The sequence below is a fragment of the Varanus komodoensis genome, unplaced genomic scaffold, assembly GCF_004798865.1.
Source record: "Varanus komodoensis strain SLA01 unplaced genomic scaffold, ASM479886v1 scaffold6_2, whole genome shotgun sequence".
Taxonomy (NCBI): Eukaryota; Metazoa; Chordata; class Lepidosauria; order Squamata; family Varanidae; genus Varanus; species Varanus komodoensis.
The window spans coordinates 16,867,234-16,887,554 of NW_025336346.1; the positions used below are offsets into that span (position 1 = coordinate 16,867,234).

At 39.4% G+C, this 20,321-nt stretch overlaps 1 protein-coding gene across 29 annotated transcripts in view; it reads left to right on the top strand.

Annotated features, from left to right (window-relative positions):
- The window catches only part of LOC123034309 (sarcolemma associated protein), a 124,539-nt gene that overhangs the window by 55,079 nt on the left and 49,139 nt on the right, over nucleotides 1-20,321 (top strand). For 19 of the 29 annotated variants that reach the window (XM_044451573.1, XM_044451568.1, XM_044451574.1 and 16 more), the window contains exons 3-9: nucleotides 1,669-1,822; nucleotides 4,009-4,081; nucleotides 4,647-4,683; nucleotides 10,051-10,113; nucleotides 13,668-13,763; nucleotides 14,087-14,158; nucleotides 16,450-16,590. In XM_044451573.1, coding sequence (XP_044307508.1) covers nucleotides 1,669-1,822; nucleotides 4,009-4,081; nucleotides 4,647-4,683; nucleotides 10,051-10,113; nucleotides 13,668-13,763; nucleotides 14,087-14,158; nucleotides 16,450-16,590 — 636 coding nt within the window. The remainder of the gene's footprint in view (nucleotides 1-1,668; nucleotides 1,823-4,008; nucleotides 4,082-4,646; nucleotides 4,684-10,050; nucleotides 10,114-13,667; nucleotides 13,764-14,086; nucleotides 14,159-16,449; nucleotides 16,591-20,321) is intronic. The other 10 variants (XM_044451571.1, XM_044451577.1, XM_044451575.1 and 7 more) reach the window with 1 other exon arrangement.

Below are 20,321 nucleotides of genomic sequence, written 5' to 3' on the forward strand. Positions count from 1 at the left end.
TCCTTAGGCTGCTTGTCTTCAGCAAACTGTTTGCGGGCTTTCTTGTGTATCATCTTTAGAAGAGACTTCCTTCTGGGACGACAGCCTTGCAGATCAATTTGATGCAGTGTGCGGTGTATGGTCTGAGCACTGACAAGCTGACCCACCACCCCTTCAACCTCTGCAGCAATGCTGGCAGCATTCACACGTCTATTTCCCAAAGCCAGCCTCTGGATATGATGCTGAGCACGTGCACTCAACATCTTTGGTCGACCATGGCGAGGCCTGTTCTGAATGGAAACTGTCCTGTTAAACTGCTGTATGGTCTTGGCCACCGTGCTGCAGCTCAGTTTCAGGGTCTTGGCAAGCTTCTTATAGCCTAGGCCTTCTATATGTAAAGCAACAATTCTTTTTTTTCAGATCCTCAGAGAGTTCTTTGTCATAAGGTGCCATGTTGAACTTTCAGTGACCAGTATGAGAGAGTGAGAGCGATGACACCAAATTTAACACACCTGCTCCCCATTCACACCTGAGACCTTTTAACACTAATGAGTCACATGACACTGGGGAGGGAAAATGGCTAAAAATGCCCAATTTGGACAGTTTTACTCAGGGGTGTACTCACTTTTGTTGCGAGTGGTTTAGACATTGATGGCTGTGTGTTGAGTTATTTTGAGGGGACAGCAAATTTACACTGTTATACAAGCTGTATACTCACTACTTTACATTGTAGCAAAGTGTCATTTCTTCAGTGTTGTCACATGAAAAGATATAATAAAATATTTACAAAATGTGAGGGGCGTACTCACTTCTGTGATATACTGTAGTCTACATAAAAATGTTGCTAGGCTGCTGGGGGCTGGCAGTGGATGGAGAGCTGCTTTTCTCTCTTGAATGTGAAGGAGGAGACATCTCTGTTCCAGCAGCGCATTTGGTTCTTATTATAGGTGCAGAAAACAGACAGAAAGTTGATTGCTCCTCTGCCAGCCTGCTCATCCATCTGCATGCAATTCTTTTTTGGATATGAAGCAGGTGCTTAAATATAAGCCTGCCTTAATTCTCTACTTGTTTTCTGTTCTTTTTTGCATTCCCTCCTTGACACCTTGCCTCACTCCATCTTTCAATTTTCATGTAACCACAATTTTCCTACTAGAACATTGGGGTAGGGAAGGTTTGGACCCAATCATGGAATGGGTGAGGGGGAAGAATTCTGCCATCCTATTTTTATGAGACGTCAGCAGCCCATATACCTGTAAAGGAAGTAGGAAGAAAATCAGTGGGCAACAGACAAGAAATGGGATTCATTTAGCAGGAGTGCGGGTAAGGGAGGAAGCAAAGAGAATCTGACTTGGCTTGATCATCAACTCAGAATCAGGGAGAAAATGGTTCCAGTTCAAGCAAGCCTGACTTTTCAGCCTCAGCACATTTTTACTGGTGATGATTTCCTCACGTTTACATACAGGATGTGTATTGTAATACCTTCCTTAAACATACTACTTTGGAAAGAACCATGTTCATTCATAGAAGAATAGCAACAACAAATACCTAATAAAGATACTATATGTAATTGGACTATAGCCATTAAAATGTTTGTGAATTATCTATGTATGAAACCTTGAATTTTGCTTTAGCCTGTATTGTGATCTTTTCCTTACGGGTGACTTACAACCATCTTCTTCTTTTTTATAGTTCTACCTTCAAGATACTAAAAGTAGTAATGGTACTTTTATAAATAGTCAGAGATTGAGCAGAGGATCTGAGGAAAGCCCACCATGTGAAATTCTGTCTGGTGATATCATCCAATTTGGTGTAGATGTGACGGAGAACACGCGGAAAGGTAAGGGTACGGATCACTTTTTTCTCTCTATTTTTAATTTAAAGTTTTAGGTATGTTCTATCATAGAGCAAGATTCCAAATGTATGCACACTACTTAGATTGTATTTCGTGTTATAAAGTATCCTTTTAAAGAGATTGCTTCTTGGAACCAGCCAGGCATAATTTCTATATTCAGACAATGAATGCTACTTTAACAATGTGTAACTGGGCAGTAGCTTTTCTGCTTTTGTTTTCTGCTTATTACTAGTTAGCTTTGATAGTTAGATTGAAGAGGAGCATGGAAACAATGTAAATAATATGAATAAATTATTATCTTCCTCATTTATACTATTACATTTTTTTGCAGTTTCTCAATCTGCCATATACTTTTCCGCATGTTGGTTGCTTCTGAAACGACATTTTAATGCCCTCAGATAATTCCCCTAAAATTTAGTCTAAATTCAGATGAATGTCGAAATGTTACAGAAAAGTGCACTGTGCTGAAAAATAAAATGTGCACTATACATTTACTTGCTTTGTCTATTGTGCAGTATAGAAATATAATTAAACCCTGATAGAACAAATTATCCCTTCTCCTTGAAGTCCTCTGAGCATTTCTGTGAATACCCATACATTTCCAGTGGAACAGATTTCCCCTTCTTCAGCCCCTATGCTCCATCCAAATCTTTTCCAGAGGGTTGGAGGACATTTGACCCCTTTGTTCTTGCCTCCATTTGCATATAGAGAAATGCCTTGTGTACAGGTCCTCACTGCACTTGAACACTATTGTAAGGAGGAAATGGAATGTTTTCAGTATCAGCAGCTGCTTCTTTCAAGTAGATAAAAAAATAATAGTATTACTTATGAGATGAGAAGTCATTATATTTGAGTATATTAAAGTATGGCTTCTTTTTTGAAGAAAAAATTGAGTTTCAGGTTATAAAACCTGAGATGGACAGAAGAAGCCATTATTTCAGGGTAACACTTTTGTATCAGCAAGACTAAGATACCTGTTCTACATTTGTTGAAATAAAAGAGAATGTAGCATGTGAAACATTTGTGAAAAGGATCAGCATGAAGAAGGAAAGGGTGGGGTTAAACCCCTATTCTGCTCATTAGTTTTACCTTGCAAAATGTCTTCTGGGGTCCATATTGGCATTATGAGAGAAATGTCAGATGAGGAATTTCATATTTCCATTATAATGTGTAGGTTCTAAATCAAATAACATTTCACTTGTAATTAGTAGTGGTTATCTATCTGGCCTCCTATAGTCAGATCCAGAGAAGCCAGTGTATACATACCCATTCAGTTCAGTTCAGTTCAGTTCAGTTCAGTTCAGTTGAGTTCAATTCAAACATTTCTATGCCGTTCTTTGCAACAAGCCTCAGGACGGCTTACAATAGGTAAAATATTAATATAAAAACAATTTAAAACATTCGGTAACAGCACAACATAAGCAACAGTTCATAACTGTTCATACCCATCATATCTAGAGGGTCCTCTTGAAATACAAGAAAGGCTTTCCAAGAAACTTATCATTGGAAAGGAAAGATTAAAAAAAGAACCACACACAGGCAGAATATGCTATTCAATGCTTTAGAACTCTATTTTCCTGAAATGAAATATCCTTACAGAGCAAGCAGCATAACTAGTTACTTTATAATTATTGCAGAGTATTGCTTTTCTCCAATTCATTGAACAACGATGTATCTGGAATAATTGCTTCTGGATTTTCTTAGCCCCAGTTTTATCTGATCTAGCTTCAGGCTTTTACACTGATCGCAAGAAATAAAATTTTATTTGTATGCCACCATTTCATAATTTTCCAGAATCGTCTGTTGTGTTTTCTGTGATCTGAGATGACCTCAGAGTTGTCTGAAACAATTTAACATAGTTCATAAACAGTTTGCTGAAACATGATACATATTTTCTGAAAAGTTCAGAATTGAATGTACAGCCCAAGGTGGGATGGGAGATGGAACTTAAGTATTTCTAAACCATCTCATGACTTCTTCTCTGTCATAAATTTATTCTGTAAGGTTGAAACATTTAATTTTCCATATTCCTTGGCTTTTGTGTGTGCATCTGTGTTGTTCCTTATATGATAGCATCAGTATAATTACACTGAACGCTTCAAATTATTTTCATTTTTCATTGAATAGGTTCTTACTAATTTATTTCTTAGAATTTACAATGTTAATGTTCTTTCCAGTCACCCATGGATGCATTGTCTCCACAATAAAACTATTTCTCCCAGATGGTATGGAAGCTAGGCTACGGTCAGAGTAAGTGTAACTTTAAAGTGGTTGTTCTAATGTCCAACAAACTTCAGATATTAAAGGATTTATGTAAATCATGGATACCTCATTTTCTCATACAAAAATTTGAATACTATTAATATGGCAGACCCATGGCTATTTTCACCCCCAGTAATCCATTTTGATGTACAGCATGGATACTGATGTGTCCTGAGAAATCTGTTTAATGTGTTGTACACTTTTTGGCCTTCTGAATAGTGTTATTTCATAGCAGTATTATTACATAGCAAACCTGGGCTATTTTTTTTCTAAAATTGTTCTTTCAGCTCCATAATAGGACACTTTAAGGATACAATCCAATGCCTGTCTAGACAGAAATAAGATAGCCAGCCATAGTGGCTGATGCATGCTGGGAGTTCTAAACATTTTTTTCTGTCTATATGTACGGAGGATTGCATTATCAATATAATACATAATCTTTAGTGTGAAAATAGAAAGAATACAATGTTGTATAAATTGCATTTTTCTTCAGTTTCCTTAGTTAACAAGTGGAAGGAGAATTTTATTAACTGATGACATTTTTCTTCCATAGTGTTATCCATGCTCCATTACCAAGTCCTGTTGATAAGGTAAGTCTTAGAGCAGTTCTTTTCTTTTGCTACATAGAAGTCAAAAAAATTTAAGAAACAAGCAAGTACTCTGTCATAAGAAAAGGAGGTACTGATTCATGAGTATGTTTCTCCAGAACCCACTTCTGCCTATCATCATATTAGAAAGTGAAGAAGTACTGCTTTGGAGACACTAGTTTGAAACAGGTTACAACAGATCAAGTAAATTCTTATACAGAAATATGAAAGACGTTTATATTGGTGTATAAGAACATAACATCCTATACATCCTGAATTCACAATCTTGAGAACATCACTTAAGAATATGTGTATTTCTGTTTCTTCTGGCTATGAAGATAGCCTTCAGTATATGCAACCAATCTATTATGGAGTTGCGGTAGATGAGATTGGCCGGGAAGCAACTCTGCATATGCATTTTAGGATACACAACTGATATGCTCAGCAACAGTGCATATGCATTTTTGAGAGGCTTGTCACATCCACTTCATATAAGCAAAAATATTTCAAATCTGCTGTGGATTTTCCATACATCAGCATATTGGTTGTTATTCTTACAGAGTAGGAAAGAAACAAGAAGTCCTGTCTGCCCATCAAATCATACAGTTGGTGAGTGGTTTGTAAGCCATCTTGCCCAGTCTCTTCTCCTTTGAAGAAATCCAGAGTTAGGACTTTCCAAACAAATGGCAGTGTTTCCTTTGCTTTAAAAGATCCCCTGCCCTTGTAGCTGCTCTGAGTTTTGTGTTTTATTCAGTCAAAATTTATCCTCCAATAACAAGCCCATTGCTGCTAGTCCTGCTCTCTCAGGCAGCAGAGGACAAGACTTTTCCTTCTTCTGAGTGAGAGCCCGAACTATTTGGAGAGTGCTTCTCTAAACATACCAGATGTAGCATTTGGACCACTTTTCCTACAAAAGAACTTTTAAGCCATGTGGAAACAGGTTCTGACACAGACAAGGAGGGATAGACTCATCAGCTGAAATGCCAAGGCCAGTGAAACCAATTATTTATTTACTAGATTTATATCTTGCATTTTCTTAAAACAAGCTCAAAGTGGCTTACATCATTCTTCTCTGCCTGTTCTCGATCTTATCCTCACAGCAGCAACCCTGTAGGTTGGTCTGAGAGTCTCTTACTGGCCCAAACTCACACATTTGGCTCCATGGCCAAGTGGGGTCTAGAACTAGAACCCATATTGCCCAAATGCCAGTCCCAGACTTTTAACCAGTACACCACACTGGAACTAGAGATAATCCAGTAAGGTTCAAATACTGTAGGAGCATTTAGAGAGCATGCTGATGTGGAGGAGCCCAGTAGCAACCCCCCTGAAACTTCCCTCCAGTTTGATGAAACACAATTGATCAGCAAGCTTTCAGCGTGGCCTTCCAGCCAGCTATGATTTAACCAGTTTGCTAACCAAAATATCATGAAGAACTTCATAAAATGATTTGCTTGCTCATCTGCACACTCTCTCTAGACTAAGTGTGGACAGTCAGTGGGTCTACTGAGCTCAGTCCTCCCTGTACAGAGGGAGGAAGAATGATTGAGCAGGCAGTGGTTGTGGTTGGTCCTCCTTTTGCTTTCTCCCTGTGGTCCCTTTAGGACCAGTGCTTCTTGCTGCATTGCTGAAAGAGAGAGCTTTCTAAAGGAGAGGGCCTGGGAGAGATGATGACAAGCATCACATACCCAATCCCTGCTAACGTGAGGAAGCAGAAAAGAACAGCTACTGTCTCTTCTCTTCTCACTGGCTGCCATGGTGGAGCGGATTTAGCTTTTTCCACCCAGTCTTCACCAGAACACCATCCAGAAGAGTACAGTTCTATTAAGTGAGAGGATCTGAGGGCTGCTCCTTTTGTGACCAACACATTTAAAAGAAAGATGTCCTCCATGAATTAATAAGAAAGCAAGTCTAATAGAACTACAGTGAAGGATGCTGTTAAGTCTAACTATAGTTATTACTTTGCAATGTTACTGCAAATGATTATACTTTGTTACAGGATTATCTGCGGTATCATTACCAGTCTAGTGAAATATCTTAGACTATCCCTCATCACCCTAGGTATCTTAATTGGAGAAAAAGAAGCTTACTTGAAAAATTGTCTGGTTGAGGTCGCTTGCCCTCATATTGTTTCTATATTTATAAGATAGTGATTTGAAGTGTCTTATGAGCTTCCAAATAAAGTTTAATCTGGTATATTAATGCTGAGGTGAAATTCTTGTGGCACAACATTATGCTTGGGTTATTTCAAAGAGATATTTAATAACAGTCATATAGTTTTTGACATATACATAAAATTATGGTTCAGATTTACACATTTTTCAGCCAAGGCTTCTCTACTATGTAATTTTCTTCCATATGGTTTCTTGTTAAAATTTTGTTAGATAATCTGTGATTAAAAAAACCAACTGCATAAAAAATATTGTATTGAAACACTAGAAACCATGTTGAAAAATATTACTTTTCATTTGGAGAGGAAAGCAGAAAAAGATACAACATGAATAATCTGGAAACCTGTTTATTAAAAATGCAAGAACTTAGCCATACCCTTGAAAATTACAACACAGAACAAGTATGCATGTGTAAATGTAGAAACAAACACAATTCTAAGCGATGGTCATCTTTGATCCATGTTTTATTTAAATTCAAATATCTACCACTTTTTATTGTGACCGCACAAATTTAAGGTAAGCTGTGTAGAAGCTTTTTAGAAGGGTGATGGAATTGTAAGCTATTTGGGAAGGGAGAGGGAAAATCAAATGTACAAACAGACTTTCAGAGCTGTTTTCACATTCTAATTTTATTCATCCATTTTAAACATGTCTATTTTACATTTGAGGTTCTGCAGTGTTGAGGTTCCAGGCCAATGTACATTGCAAAAAACCCAAACCAAATCAAACCAGACCAAATGAAGTACAGTACAAATAATATTCAGCAGCCATAATGAAATATTTCAAGTACAAATTCAGGTAGGAGGCCAGACTGCATAAAATTCCTAGGAAAAAATATATATCTTAATATTGCTGAAAAGTTTGTAAATTAGGCATCAGGGGCCTGCTCTCTTCTCTGTAATTATGTAGCTCACTTTCCATTAAAGAAGGTCCTTGGAAAATGGCCTTAGCAGAAGATCATGACCTCAGGCAGGCTAGTATAGGAGCATGCATTTTTTCCAATTACTTGGGTCCAGAACTGTACACTGAATTGGGCCTTGAAAAGCTGATTTATTTATATATTATTTCATTTCTGTACTACCCCACAGCTGAAGTTCTTTGGGCAGTTTAAATAGGCAACAAGTTCAGTTCTTTTAAATTTGTTAAGTCATGTGAACCAACTGGGCAGTGCCAGCTATCTTCTGCACTAAGTGAAGCTTACAAATCTTGAAGGACAACTCTAAGACAGCAATCCAGATGCCGGAACTATGCCATAGTTGGACTATACCTGTCCCCAAATGGCCACTCGTGAGCAAGCCAAGTAGAAGGTACTTTGGCCACTGAGCCTCTAGTGACTAGGCTTTGTGTACTGCCAGGTTGTATACTTGTTCTTCAGTCCTTCCAAAAGCATAATGAACAAATATTCTTGAACGACCCCACAATTAGATACCCATGACAAAATATAGTGCCTCTGTCTTGTTAGAAAAGAATCCTATTCATTGGTTCTCATCCAGCTGATTACCAAATCTAGGCACTGTTTTAGCACCTGTGCAGCCACCCTTAATATTCTCATGTCGGAGAGAAATAGAGTGGGGTATCAGCATACGGATGGCAATCTAGTCCAAACAGTGGACTTCCTCTTGGCTTAGTTTTCTTATGCCAAGCATAAGAGGAAGCCTAGGAATGCTTGAGGGAACAGATTCCAGTACTATTCATCCCAACCCTAGCCTCCATGTGAACTTCTGTAATAGTGGCATCAAGGTCAGAATGGGTATGAGTGAGTTTATTCTCAGTGTGTGTACAAACCTGTCACAACAGGCCTCCAAAGGTGATTCATACATCCCTTCTGGAATTTGCTAAATTATGCCAAGATGACATCATTCCTATTTTAAATAAGCATCCGTGACATACAAAGAAAACATACTGGGTAGACAGCACTTCTTGGTGTCTCCATTTCCTCTGTTGCCATCCAACTAATTTAGTAGCCATCTTTGCTATTCCAAATTGGTTGGTATGACAAGGTGTAGCATCAATTAAATCTCTATTTCACATAATGTTGTAACACAAAATGCATTAAAATAAATTGGGTGGGCCAGACTTAAGATTTAATTTTTGCAGCCAAAGTATAATTTTTGGAAGGTTCTTTTATCAGGACTGTGCTAAAATAGTCAATGAAAGCTAAATTTCAGAATTGTTTATTTATTGACAACCCAAATAGAAAGTTAGGAGGAAGAATGTAACATAGCTAATAGATCTTTGTGCTTCTCATGTTATTCTCTCACATGGTATACCATGTGACCACAATTCCAAAGGTTACATTACCTAGCAATCTAATTATAAAAATCCTTAATTACTTAAGTAAAGGCTAGATTTGACTTTGCAGTGCAGGTAGGTTCATGTATTCTTCTGTAGTTGCCTGCATATGAGTTCTTGCACATTAAGATTCCATCACAATGAGTAACTTTTGTATTAAAGTACTCTACCAAGGTACTAAGTACTTTACTAGCTTAATATCTTCCATATAAGGAAGAAGGCAAACATCTAGAGAAATGATACATGAAGTGTTATAATTGTATTTAAATCAGTAATGCTATGTTTTTCTGTGGTCTCCTTTCCAATTATATGAAGTTAGACATGTCTGAACAGCATTGTTAAAAAGGTATTACCAAACCACAGAAAGGTTTTGTGGGATTTCTGCTAGGCATTTATTTTAAAAATGGTTTCATATGTCAAATGACATTTTTGTGACCATTGCCGCACCATCCCAGTCAGATGACTGTCCAGTTTTGCCTTGAATGTCTCTAGTGTAGAGGCTCTAGTCGAGAGCCCATGACCTCTCTTGGCAACTGGTTCCACTGTTATATTGCTTTGACAGAATGTTTTGCCTGGTGTGTAGCCTGAATCTGGTGTACTACAGTTTATGTTGTTGTTCCATGTCCTACACTCGGGAATGGGTGAAAAGAACCATCCAGAGATGCAGAGTGATTGGATGGCCTAGAAATATCCCAAATAAATAAACAAACAAACAAATAAGAGGCATTTTCCTTATATATTGTGGAGAATTGTTTGGCTGGATTAAGATGAAATGAAGCTGTATAACTAAAATTAGAAAGAAAGGAATTTTCTTGATGCAGTTTTATTTATATGGGTTGACAGTATTATGGACTCTAGAGTATTAGTCTGACAGAACATAAATTGTCATTGTTGTTCTCCAATTTTATAGGTTGCTGCTAACACTCCCAGTATGTACTCTCAGGAACTGTTTCAGCTTTCTCAGTATCTACAGGTAATTTTGTTTTTGGGCAGGTAAATAATTTTGGTGCCTTTACACTATATAGATTTGACTTTGTGGCTTTCCATACCATAAGCTAAGAGCTTTGATGTGGTGTCTATAAGGGATGAAGCTGAAGTTGGATAGGCTGGTGGCATCATGCATGTAGTGGCATTTCTTAACATGCATAGCTAAATATAGGGTTACAGTGCTTGGAATTCTAGAAAATGGATTTCTAATCTTAAATCTCATATGCACAACAAGTAACCAGCAATGTTTTGTCACATATACACTCTGATCATAGTTTGTACCATGCTGGTATTAATAATTAAATGCAGTAGCGTTATAGCACTCCTTTCTTCTGGTTCTGAACAAAGGAAGATTCATTGATCAGTTCAGATGTCACAGAAAGCCACCATGGGTTAATTTACCTGCAGTGCTCCAAGACATGGTGGCTCCCAATGGGGGTGAACCACAGCTTGCCAGGTTCTGAAAGCTCAGATAACATCTTTTTAAAGGTTGTTTAACTCTTACATAGTCTTGTTTTACATACCACAAGCTGCAGTGAGATGCTGCCTGGCTGGCATGTTCAGAATGGCAGCTCCGATGTCTCGGAGCCCCATGTGTTAATTAAGTAGCTTATTGCAGCATGCAAACTGACCTAGTGTTCGAAGAAGTATCATCTAGTCTTGCCACAATCCCCCAGTCTTGCAGCATATCCCATTAGTCTGTCTGATAGCTTTCTGCTTGGATAAGATATTGGCTGAAATATAATAAAGACTGCAGCTCCTTGCTTGCAGGAATGAATTTGTTCCCTTTAAATCTCCTAAACATAATATTCAATGGCATTTTCCCCACATATCCAATTACAACAACCCTAAGTGCATTTTAAATCTCCTGTAGTGGTCATCTGGCATTGTCCCTTTTCTTTACTTTTGAGCCATCCTTTTGGACTGCAGACAAGAATGAGCTTCTTTATTTCTTCCGTCTTCTAATTATTAAAACCTGGAAAATTTCAACAGTTTTAATACATGTGACCTAAAATATAACCTGCCAGTAATGCTAGGGAAAGCTGAAGAGGAAGAAGAGGAAAACCAAACATGAGCTGGGTCAATTCCATAAAGGAAGCTACAGCTTTGAGTTTGCAAGCTCTGAACAGGGCTGTCAAGGATAAGATATTTTGGAGGACATTCATTCATAAGGTGGAGATGACTTGATGGTATATAACTACAAAAAGCTGGCTGTGCCACTTTGCAGGACTGGCTTCAAAGGCAGGAGCAGTGGGACAACCACTAAGGCCACACACCTTGACATGGCTGGAGTTCCTGCATGTCACTGTTGCAACCTGCTTGTTAACCTGTCTCTTGCTGGGAGTGGTGGGAATGAGCAGCAGTAGATGTAGCTTCCAGATTGTTCTTACCATCTAATAAACAAATGGTAGCAGTGATGAGTAAGAGGATGCGAAACAATAAAAGTTAGTATCAAAGGAGTGAGAAAGTAAACTTGCTCTAATATGGGACCCATTGAGGGTGTTTTTCCTAAAGGCTTGCAAAACCAAACTGGAACTGGCACTCTCACTTTGCAACCCTGTAGTTGTGGGGTTGTTCTGTTTCTGCAGAATTTTTGAATTGAGATTTTGGGAAGTTGCCCTTTGTGCTAATTTAAGAATAAGTAGACATGTTTGAGAGTTCTTCTGGCAGCAGGGTGGGGGAATGGAAACAGCATTGATTCTTCTGGGTTGGCCCTGTGAATTTTCATTCTGTCATTGACTTGATCTTTAGTAATTTGAGGCATTGGACTGATCCCCCCCTTTTATTTTTGCTTAGTGGCAGCAGTTTGCAGTTTTTTGGAACTGCAAAGGTCTTGAAATTTGTGCAAATGGTGTTAACATTGAAAAAATAATATTTTAATTGGCAATTTTATGCAAGTGCCCGTGATTACGAACTAGGCTAACAAGTGCCCATGATTGCTAACTATTCCCTTCTTGTAAATATTCTTGTGAGTTTCATTCTTTCTGCATACTTGTTCTTTAGCTTAGCAGAGCCATATTTAGCAGGTATCAGAAACCCTGTCAGCATCATCCCCCAAACCTGTACACTTCCAGAGTTAAGTAGTTGTAAAATGAGAGGAATTTATACTCTCTGCATGAAGTACAGAAAAAGGGCTCTGTACTGGGCTAAATGAGGTAATGTGTGGAGAGTTTAACATTGATAAGGTTATTTACAAGAGGTGGGTGTGCTTCTGCAAGGGCTACAGAGAGGAAAGGCAGACTTGCCATCCTGCACAGTTTGCACACCTTGCCAATTAAAAACGTTTTTAAAAATCTGGCACCATTTGAGCAAATTTTGAGTTCTCCCTGCCATTGCATAAATTACTATCTGTGCAAGTGGCAGAATCAGGAAAAATGCACAAAACATGTCCAGAAGTGTGCGAGCAAGGGAATCCTCACTCAGACTTAAGCAGAAAATTCCAGTGTTCCATATTTCCAAGCAGAGTCAAATGTTCAGAGAAGGGTCAAGTATGCCATCTAGTGGCTGTTTGCTAAAGAGAACTTTGAATATTTTGGTGGGAAATGAATATTGTTTGCTTATTTTATTTGCACCTTATTTGACACATGAGTTGCTTTGTTTTTCTTGTAAGAGAATTAGTCCATCATGTGCCTTTGTTATTAGAACATGCGAAAGATCTACAGTGAGATGAGTGTCAACATTCCTAAAAGACCAGAGCACAGAACCCAAGTTTAGTCCATGACAACTCAAGTTAAAAAAAAACTTGCCTAGACCCTTGCCTAACTTGCTGGCAACACTGCCTAGACCCTGAAAATACTTATGCATTAAGTACACCAATGATCTGAAACATCTTACAGAAAATTAAAACTGCTTTGTATATTTCCCTTTGGGGTGTACACATAAGCAGTATAACTAAAGATGTAAAGTATGAATGCAACAAATACTTTTGTAAGCATACAGAAACACACAGTAGGAAGTGCAGATAAACTCATTGAATGTATGTGGGATAGGAGACACAACTTTCATGCCGTACACACTTGCGGAAGACTGACCCAAATAATAATAATAATAAAAATTACAGCAGAACCGCACAATTCCTAGAGATGAAAAAAGATGCCACTCCAGTTGCATTTTTGAGGCTCCTAAAAAACAAATGAACAAAAACAGGTGGCAATTGGAGTGGGGAGAGGGAGGCAAGATCAGCTGAAGGACTGAGAGGGAAGGAGGGGGACAACATCCCACAGTGTAACATGTCATATGTCAAGCATACACTGCTTGTTTTATGAGCAACTCACTTCATGCAGCTTATTTGCAGGGTCACTTAGTATATTGTGTGAACTTGGACCATGTGTTCACCTCTCTTATTGTTATTCTTCTAACTCCCCTTAGATTAAACTCACTGTGCATATGGAAAACACCGAGTTTATATAGTGGGATGTTAGGCTTCCAGTGTTTTGAAACATTGCTACTATTTTGAACTAATATGGCTTTATATTAGTTCTAAACTAAAATGGTTTAATAAATAAATAAATAAATAATATGTGTGTTTGTTCAATGCAGGAGGCCTTACATAGGGAACAAATGTTGGAACAGAAGCTGGCCACCTTGCAGCGATTACTTGCTGTCACGCAAGAGGCATCGGATACTAGTTGGCAGGTATTCTGTGTGCTTTTGCTTATATTACTACTAAATGTTCCAAAGTAGTTGCAGTTAGTAAACAATAATGCAGTCTTCCCCCACCTGGTGCCCACCATGACTGTTGCACTACATTTCTCAACATCCCTCAGCCACCATGGATAGCTGGGAGATGCTGGGATTTGTAATCCAAAATATTGTATGGGCACCCAGTTGGGGAAGGCTGCAGTTGCACGTGCTGTGTGAAAAACCATGAAAGCCCTTGCTTGTGAAATGCTTGCTGAGGATTTTAATTAATTACATTATGTTAATTTAAGAACGTGTTTTGGATTTCTTTTTAACAGGCTTTGATAGATGAAGACAGACTACTATCAAGGTTAGAGGTTATGGGAAACCAATTACAAGCATGTTCAAAAGTAGGTACCTAGCATTTGGGATATCAGAATAATTGTATTTATATGAAATACTTTTTACTTGTTTAGTGACTAAGAAAATTTAAAGACATTTTCAGAATCAGACCTTTCTAGACAATCATCATGTTTCCCCCAGCAGCCAGCCAGGTGTTCCTTGGAAGCCAACAAGCAAAAGATGAAGTCATTCCCCCACCACTATTGCCCTTCCTATCAGCCACTACTATTTAATTTCCTACTGCCTCTGATCCTGGAGGTTCCATGGAGCTTAATAGCAGCTGCTAGATTTATTTTCCATAATCTGTGTAATCCCCTTTTTATGCTGTCTAAACCAGTAGCCATCACCATTTCTAACCAAGATCTGAATAGCACCAGGGAAAGTGGTTGAGATGGCACCTTGTTCCTGTGATCAGGCCTATCCAGGGACTTCGTGAGCCTCCTTGAGCTCATTATAGAGGATTGGGGGCATTAGTTGCTATTATGGAGGGATACCAGCCATCATATGGAATGCTGTAATTTCCCGTTTTGTTTCTGAGGTTTCATCAAACACTGTATATATTTCCAAACTCTTAATGGTTGTGAACTGATGCAGATGTAGCACTGTCTCCTTTTCAACAATGATTAAAGAAATTGGGTGTCCACTATGGGAACATACCATCTCTCCCACCCTCTCCTGCAGGGCTGAATTGCCCACCTCTTTCATGTTGGGGGAACATGACAATAGACCTGAGCCACAGTTAATGTTAAGCAGGATAAGGTTGGTTCCAATCCTGGTGAAACTGGTACCCCTGTTAGTGTGCTGATATTTGTCTAAACTGTAGTGTGTGTGTGTGTGTGTGAGTGAATGAATGAATGAATGAATGAATGAATGATAACTTCTTAAGTGGCAGTCAGTATATGCCTGCTTTCCTCTCATATGATCTTGAAGATTCCTTGCTTTTAGTCTCCTCCAGCCAGAACTCTGCCTTTGAGGTGTATAGCAATGCAGTAAAGTGGTACCTTGGCTCACAAACTTAATCCATTTCAGGACTCTGGTTGTGACCCAAATTGGTCGTGAGCCAAGTTAAATTTCCCCATAAGGTTCAATGTAAATAAGGTTAATCTGTTCTGTAACTTAAAAAAAAAAATCAGAAAAACGAGAAGCCAAGTGACAAAGAACAACAAGTTCACGGTCATCTCCCCCACCCCAAGCACGAGAGCGGCCATCTCCCTGCCCCCGCAGTACAACCATGATCCCACCTGTCATCCCTGCACGTGCCTGTCATCCTGGCACGCTGGGGGAGAGATGGGCGTGATCGTGGATGCGCTGGGGGGGCGGAGAGATGGGCGCAAATGCAGGCGCACTGAGGGGGAGACGGGCACGATTGTGCTGCGGGGGGGAGATGGCTGAGATTGCGGTTGTGCTTGTGCAGGAAAGATGGGCGCATTCACGGGCGTGCTTCTGCAGGAAAGATGGGCATGATATTGGCCATCTCCCCCATCTGCCCCCAGCACGATCGCGGCCATCTCCCCATTTGGGTGGGGGGGGGGCAGTCAGGAGATGGCTGCAGTTGCAGTTGCCAGCCAATGCGGAGTTTGCGACCTGAGTCAATTTTTTAATGAAATTTTTCTTTGCGACCTGATTTCGTCGTGAACTGAGGTGTTCATGAGCCAAAGTACCACTGTATTTGAAATTTCATAATGACATGACTACTTAAAAGTAAATCTGCAGACAACAGGACCATATTGCAGCATTCAAAACTAGTTGACAACATGAAGGATGATGTCACCCTTTTAATGAGACTTTTCTAGAGGAAAAGTAATTAATGAAGTTCTAAAATGGTTCAATCCAGTACAATCCAGTGCCATCTCCACTCAGCATACATAAGCCTTGAATGCAGAGTCTTACATACATTCAGTACATAGCACAATGTGTGACGGTGGCAATTTCTGCTACCCTACCCCTCATTTACTGTTTCATTAGACAGCTGTTTTCTTGAGATCATTATATAGGAATGGGAGAGGCCATCTAGATGACATATCACAGAGCAGGAGGGAGGGAGACTGGAGTACCATTGGAATATGGCATAAACCATTAGCCCTAACTTCCCCTTCCTGCTCCTTTTCCCCATTTCCAAAGTTGATTTCTGACCTCAGAGGCAGCTGTTGCAGTTCATGCCATACCAGCTGTGAGAGGAGTGGGACAGAAGCACCAAATAATCTTGTATCAGGAGACCATAGGATTGCACCCTGAATGTTATGCTTTTGTAAGTAAATAAGAACCTGTGGGTTAGAAACCTCTGCATTTCTTCTTACAGAGTCAAACAGAAGACAGTTTACGAAAGGAACTTATAGCATTACAAGAAGACAAAAATAATTATGAAACAACTGCCAAAGAGTCCCTGAGGCGGGTCCTTCAGGAAAAAATTGAAGTGGTCAAAAAACTCTCTGAAGTGGAGGTATTTGCCATTGTGTTTTGGCCACATTTCTGAAATACAAATATCATTTTGCCATCATACTACATAAATAAATAATAACTATGTTTCCCTCTCCATGAAGTTTTGGATATTTTGCTTTGTGAGATATCTAGAGCCCTGAACACCTTTCTTTTCCCCAACATTCTCCCCAGTGAAAATTGGGAGTTGGCCTTGGATGTCCATGTTCCTCATTCTTTCCCCTTATCACTGGGAAAAGCATAGATTAGAAATATCAAGCATTTGTAAAAATAGTTTTTTCTTGTGGGGTTTGTTCATTGTGAATACATAGTAAAACAATTCTGTCTACATGTATGTATATTACTTGTGCGTCTTCCTTAGATGCATGTTTAAATTTTTGGTGGTTCATATTCCAGTATTAATGACTTGAACTTTTGCTTGAAAGTGGTGAAAATATTTTAAAATTTATTTTAAATAGCATATGCATAAAGATCCAACAGTAGAAGAGTTCATTTTCAGTTCCTGAAGGCCATTGGGTCCAACCCCCTGCTGTTGCAGGACACCAGTTTACACCATCCCACTCAGATGGCTGTCCAGTTTCTTTTTTGAATGTCTCTAGTGTGGGAGAGCCCACCACCTCTCCAGGCACAATTGATTTCACTGTCATAATGCTCTGATAGTGAGGAAAATTTTCCTGATATCTAGCATGAGCCTGGCTTGTCATAATTTGAGTTGATTATTCTGTGTCCTGCACTCTGGTATCAGCAAGAAGAGATCTTAACCTTCCTCTCTGTGACAGCCTTTGATGTACTTACAGAGTGATATCCTCTTCTCCCTCAGTCTTCTCTTCTCAAGGCTGAACATGCCCAGTTCTCTCAGTCTCTCCTCCTAGGGCAGTGTTTCCAAACCATGGTTCATTTTTGTTGCCCTGGATCATTTTTGTTGCCCTTCTCTGGACCCTTTCTAATTTTTCTGCATCTTTCTTTAAATCACGATGCCCAGAACCAGACACAGTATTCTAGATAAGGTCTGACTAGTGAAGAGTATAGCGGAACTATTACTTCTCATGATTTGGAAGTAATAATGCAATAATCATTGCATCCCAAAATAGCATTTGTCCTTTTTGTGGTTGCATTGCATTGTTGGCTCATATTTAGCCTGTTGTCCACAATAACTCTAAGGTCTTTATCTTTTTTAGTTCCGTTGAGCCATGTAGTCTCCATTTTGTATCAATGCATTTGGTTTCTTTTTCCTAGCTGGAGGACATGGCACTTATCCCTATTGAATCCCATTCTGTTGCTTTAGCCCAGCATTCAAGTTTATCAAGATTGCCCTGGATTTTCATTCTGTCTTTAGGGTGTTCACTATTCCACCCAGTTTTGTATTGTCCGCAGATGTGATTATCTTTCCTTGTACTTTCTAATTTAAATAATTAATAAACATGTTGAAGAGCACTGGACCCAGGTCTGAACCCTGTGGCACCCATAAGTTACCTCTATCCAGTTTGAGAAGGGGCCATTGATGAGCAGACTGAATTAGCAGCCAATTTTGGATCCACCTAATAATTTTTCTGTCTAGTCCACTTTTTGCTAATTTGCTTTTCAGAATGTCATGGGACACGATGTTGAAAGCTTTGCTAAAGTTGAAGTAGATTATGTCCACAGTGTTCCCTCTGTCCATTTGGGAGGTTACCCTGTCAGAAAATGAGATTAAATTAGTCTGATAGGATTTATTTTTGATAAATCCATGTTGGCCTTTATTAATCACTGCATTTTCTTTGAGGTGCCTGCAGACTGATTTTTAAAATACTTTGCCCCAAAATTTTTCAAGGGATTGATGTCAGGGTAACTGGTCTGTAGTTCCCACGTACACCTTTTTCTCTTCTTTGAAGAGGGGAACAACATTAGCTCTTCTGCAGTTGTCTGGCACTTTTCCTGTATTCCAATATTTATCAAAGATAATAGCCAGTGGATCTGAGAGTTCCTCTGATAGGTCTTTTATGATTCTGGCATGGAGTTCATTGGGCCCTGGAGATTTGAACTTGTTGATTCCATCTAGGAATTCCTTGACCGTCAATCTTGGGCTGTCATCTTTCACTTGCAGCTTGTCCTTCCCTCTTGGTTGTATATTTTCTTGTGGGAGAAGACTGAGGTGAGGTAGGAATTGAGCACCTTCGCCTTTTCCTTGTCATCTGTTATCATGGTGCCATCCACTTTAAGTAGCTGGACACCTTTCTTTTTCACATGTCTTTTGTTTTGGATGTACCTGAAGAAGGCGTTCTTGTTCTTAGCATCTCCTGCTAGTTTCAGTCCTTTTCCTGCTTTAGCCTTCTTGATGGTGTCCCTGCAATTCCTTGCTATGTGTTTATATTCTTCCTTTGTGGCCTGGCTCTACTCCCACCTCCTGTACGTGTTATTTTTTTCTTTCAGTTTGTCACTCAACTTTTTGTGGAGCCATGTGGGTTTTCTCCTTTGTTTTCTACACTTTTTTGCTTGTTGGAATTGTTTGTGGTTGTGCTTGGAGAATTTTTTTTCAAAGATTTCCCACTGCTCTTGGAGTCTATTTCCCTTTTTGTTACTTTAATTATAATTGAAGTCACATTAACTGAACTTCTGTGTTCAGAATTCCTTATTATTCTGATTCTTGTACATTATTGCTACTTTTTAATTTGTAAGGTTTTTTGTGTTCCCATGATGGATTTCAAATTATACCTGTTAAGAGTCAGGTTTCCACCCTTTGCACTTCCAAAACACATACCATTCTTTGGCAACAGCTCTTTATTTTTCAGTGCTCTTCCAGCAAGCTCAACCAACAAAGAATGAGTCTCTGATCTTGCACAGAGCAGTTTGTTGAACCCAATCTACCAACTACTTCCAAGCAGTCTCCTTTTGAGCACTCCTAGGGTCCCTCCCTCTGGGATGTTCTTTTTATAGACAGGCAAGCCTCTTCTCTGTTTGTTGGCTGTCTATTTGTTTTGCCCATGTTTCCCAGTGTAATGTCATGGGGTCAAGAGTTGTGCTATATTCAGCTGGCAGCAGGAGTTCTCCCGCTCCCCTCCCTACAGTTGTAAATCCTGACTGTTCTCAACGTTTCCTGAACACCTGGGGAGAGTGCCCTTGAGATAAGCCTCTCTGCTTCACCCATTTCATTGTCTGAGAATTCTGGTTCCCGGTGCCCCTCATCATCTGACAAGTTTTTATCTGCCTGACCTTGGAACAAGCACCAGGAATAACCCCCTTTTATTCCCAACAATGCCAATATGAATTAATCAGGTTTACTATGGTCTCCTAAATTATGGTGGCTTGTTTGAAGTGGTGTGCATTTCACAGGTTATTTCCCTAATCATTCTTGGTGGGCAGCTGGTTGTATTGTCTGATCTGGGATAACATGGTTTGTTTCAGCAGGAAACAATAGTCAAATAATCCATAGCCTGTTGTAGGGATCTGGAATGTCTTGTTAACCATGGCAAGAAGCCATCCCTGTCCCTTGTCTCCTTTGTGCTCATGAAAGTACATCCAATGTGTGTATGTTCACTTAACACTTTGCTGTCAAATAGGAAGTAGTTCCTGCAGTCACTCATGGTAGTTAAAATGAATTGCCCAAGGTTACAAAGTGAGCTTTAGAGCTGCATAGGAGCTAATTCTGGCTTTTTTTAAAGCCAACCCACCATGTTAGAAGTTACTCTCATTAGTGCAGAGAGCAGTGCAGATACATTCTCAGGGTAAAACTGCTCCATTGGGGGTGGGGGCAGTAGC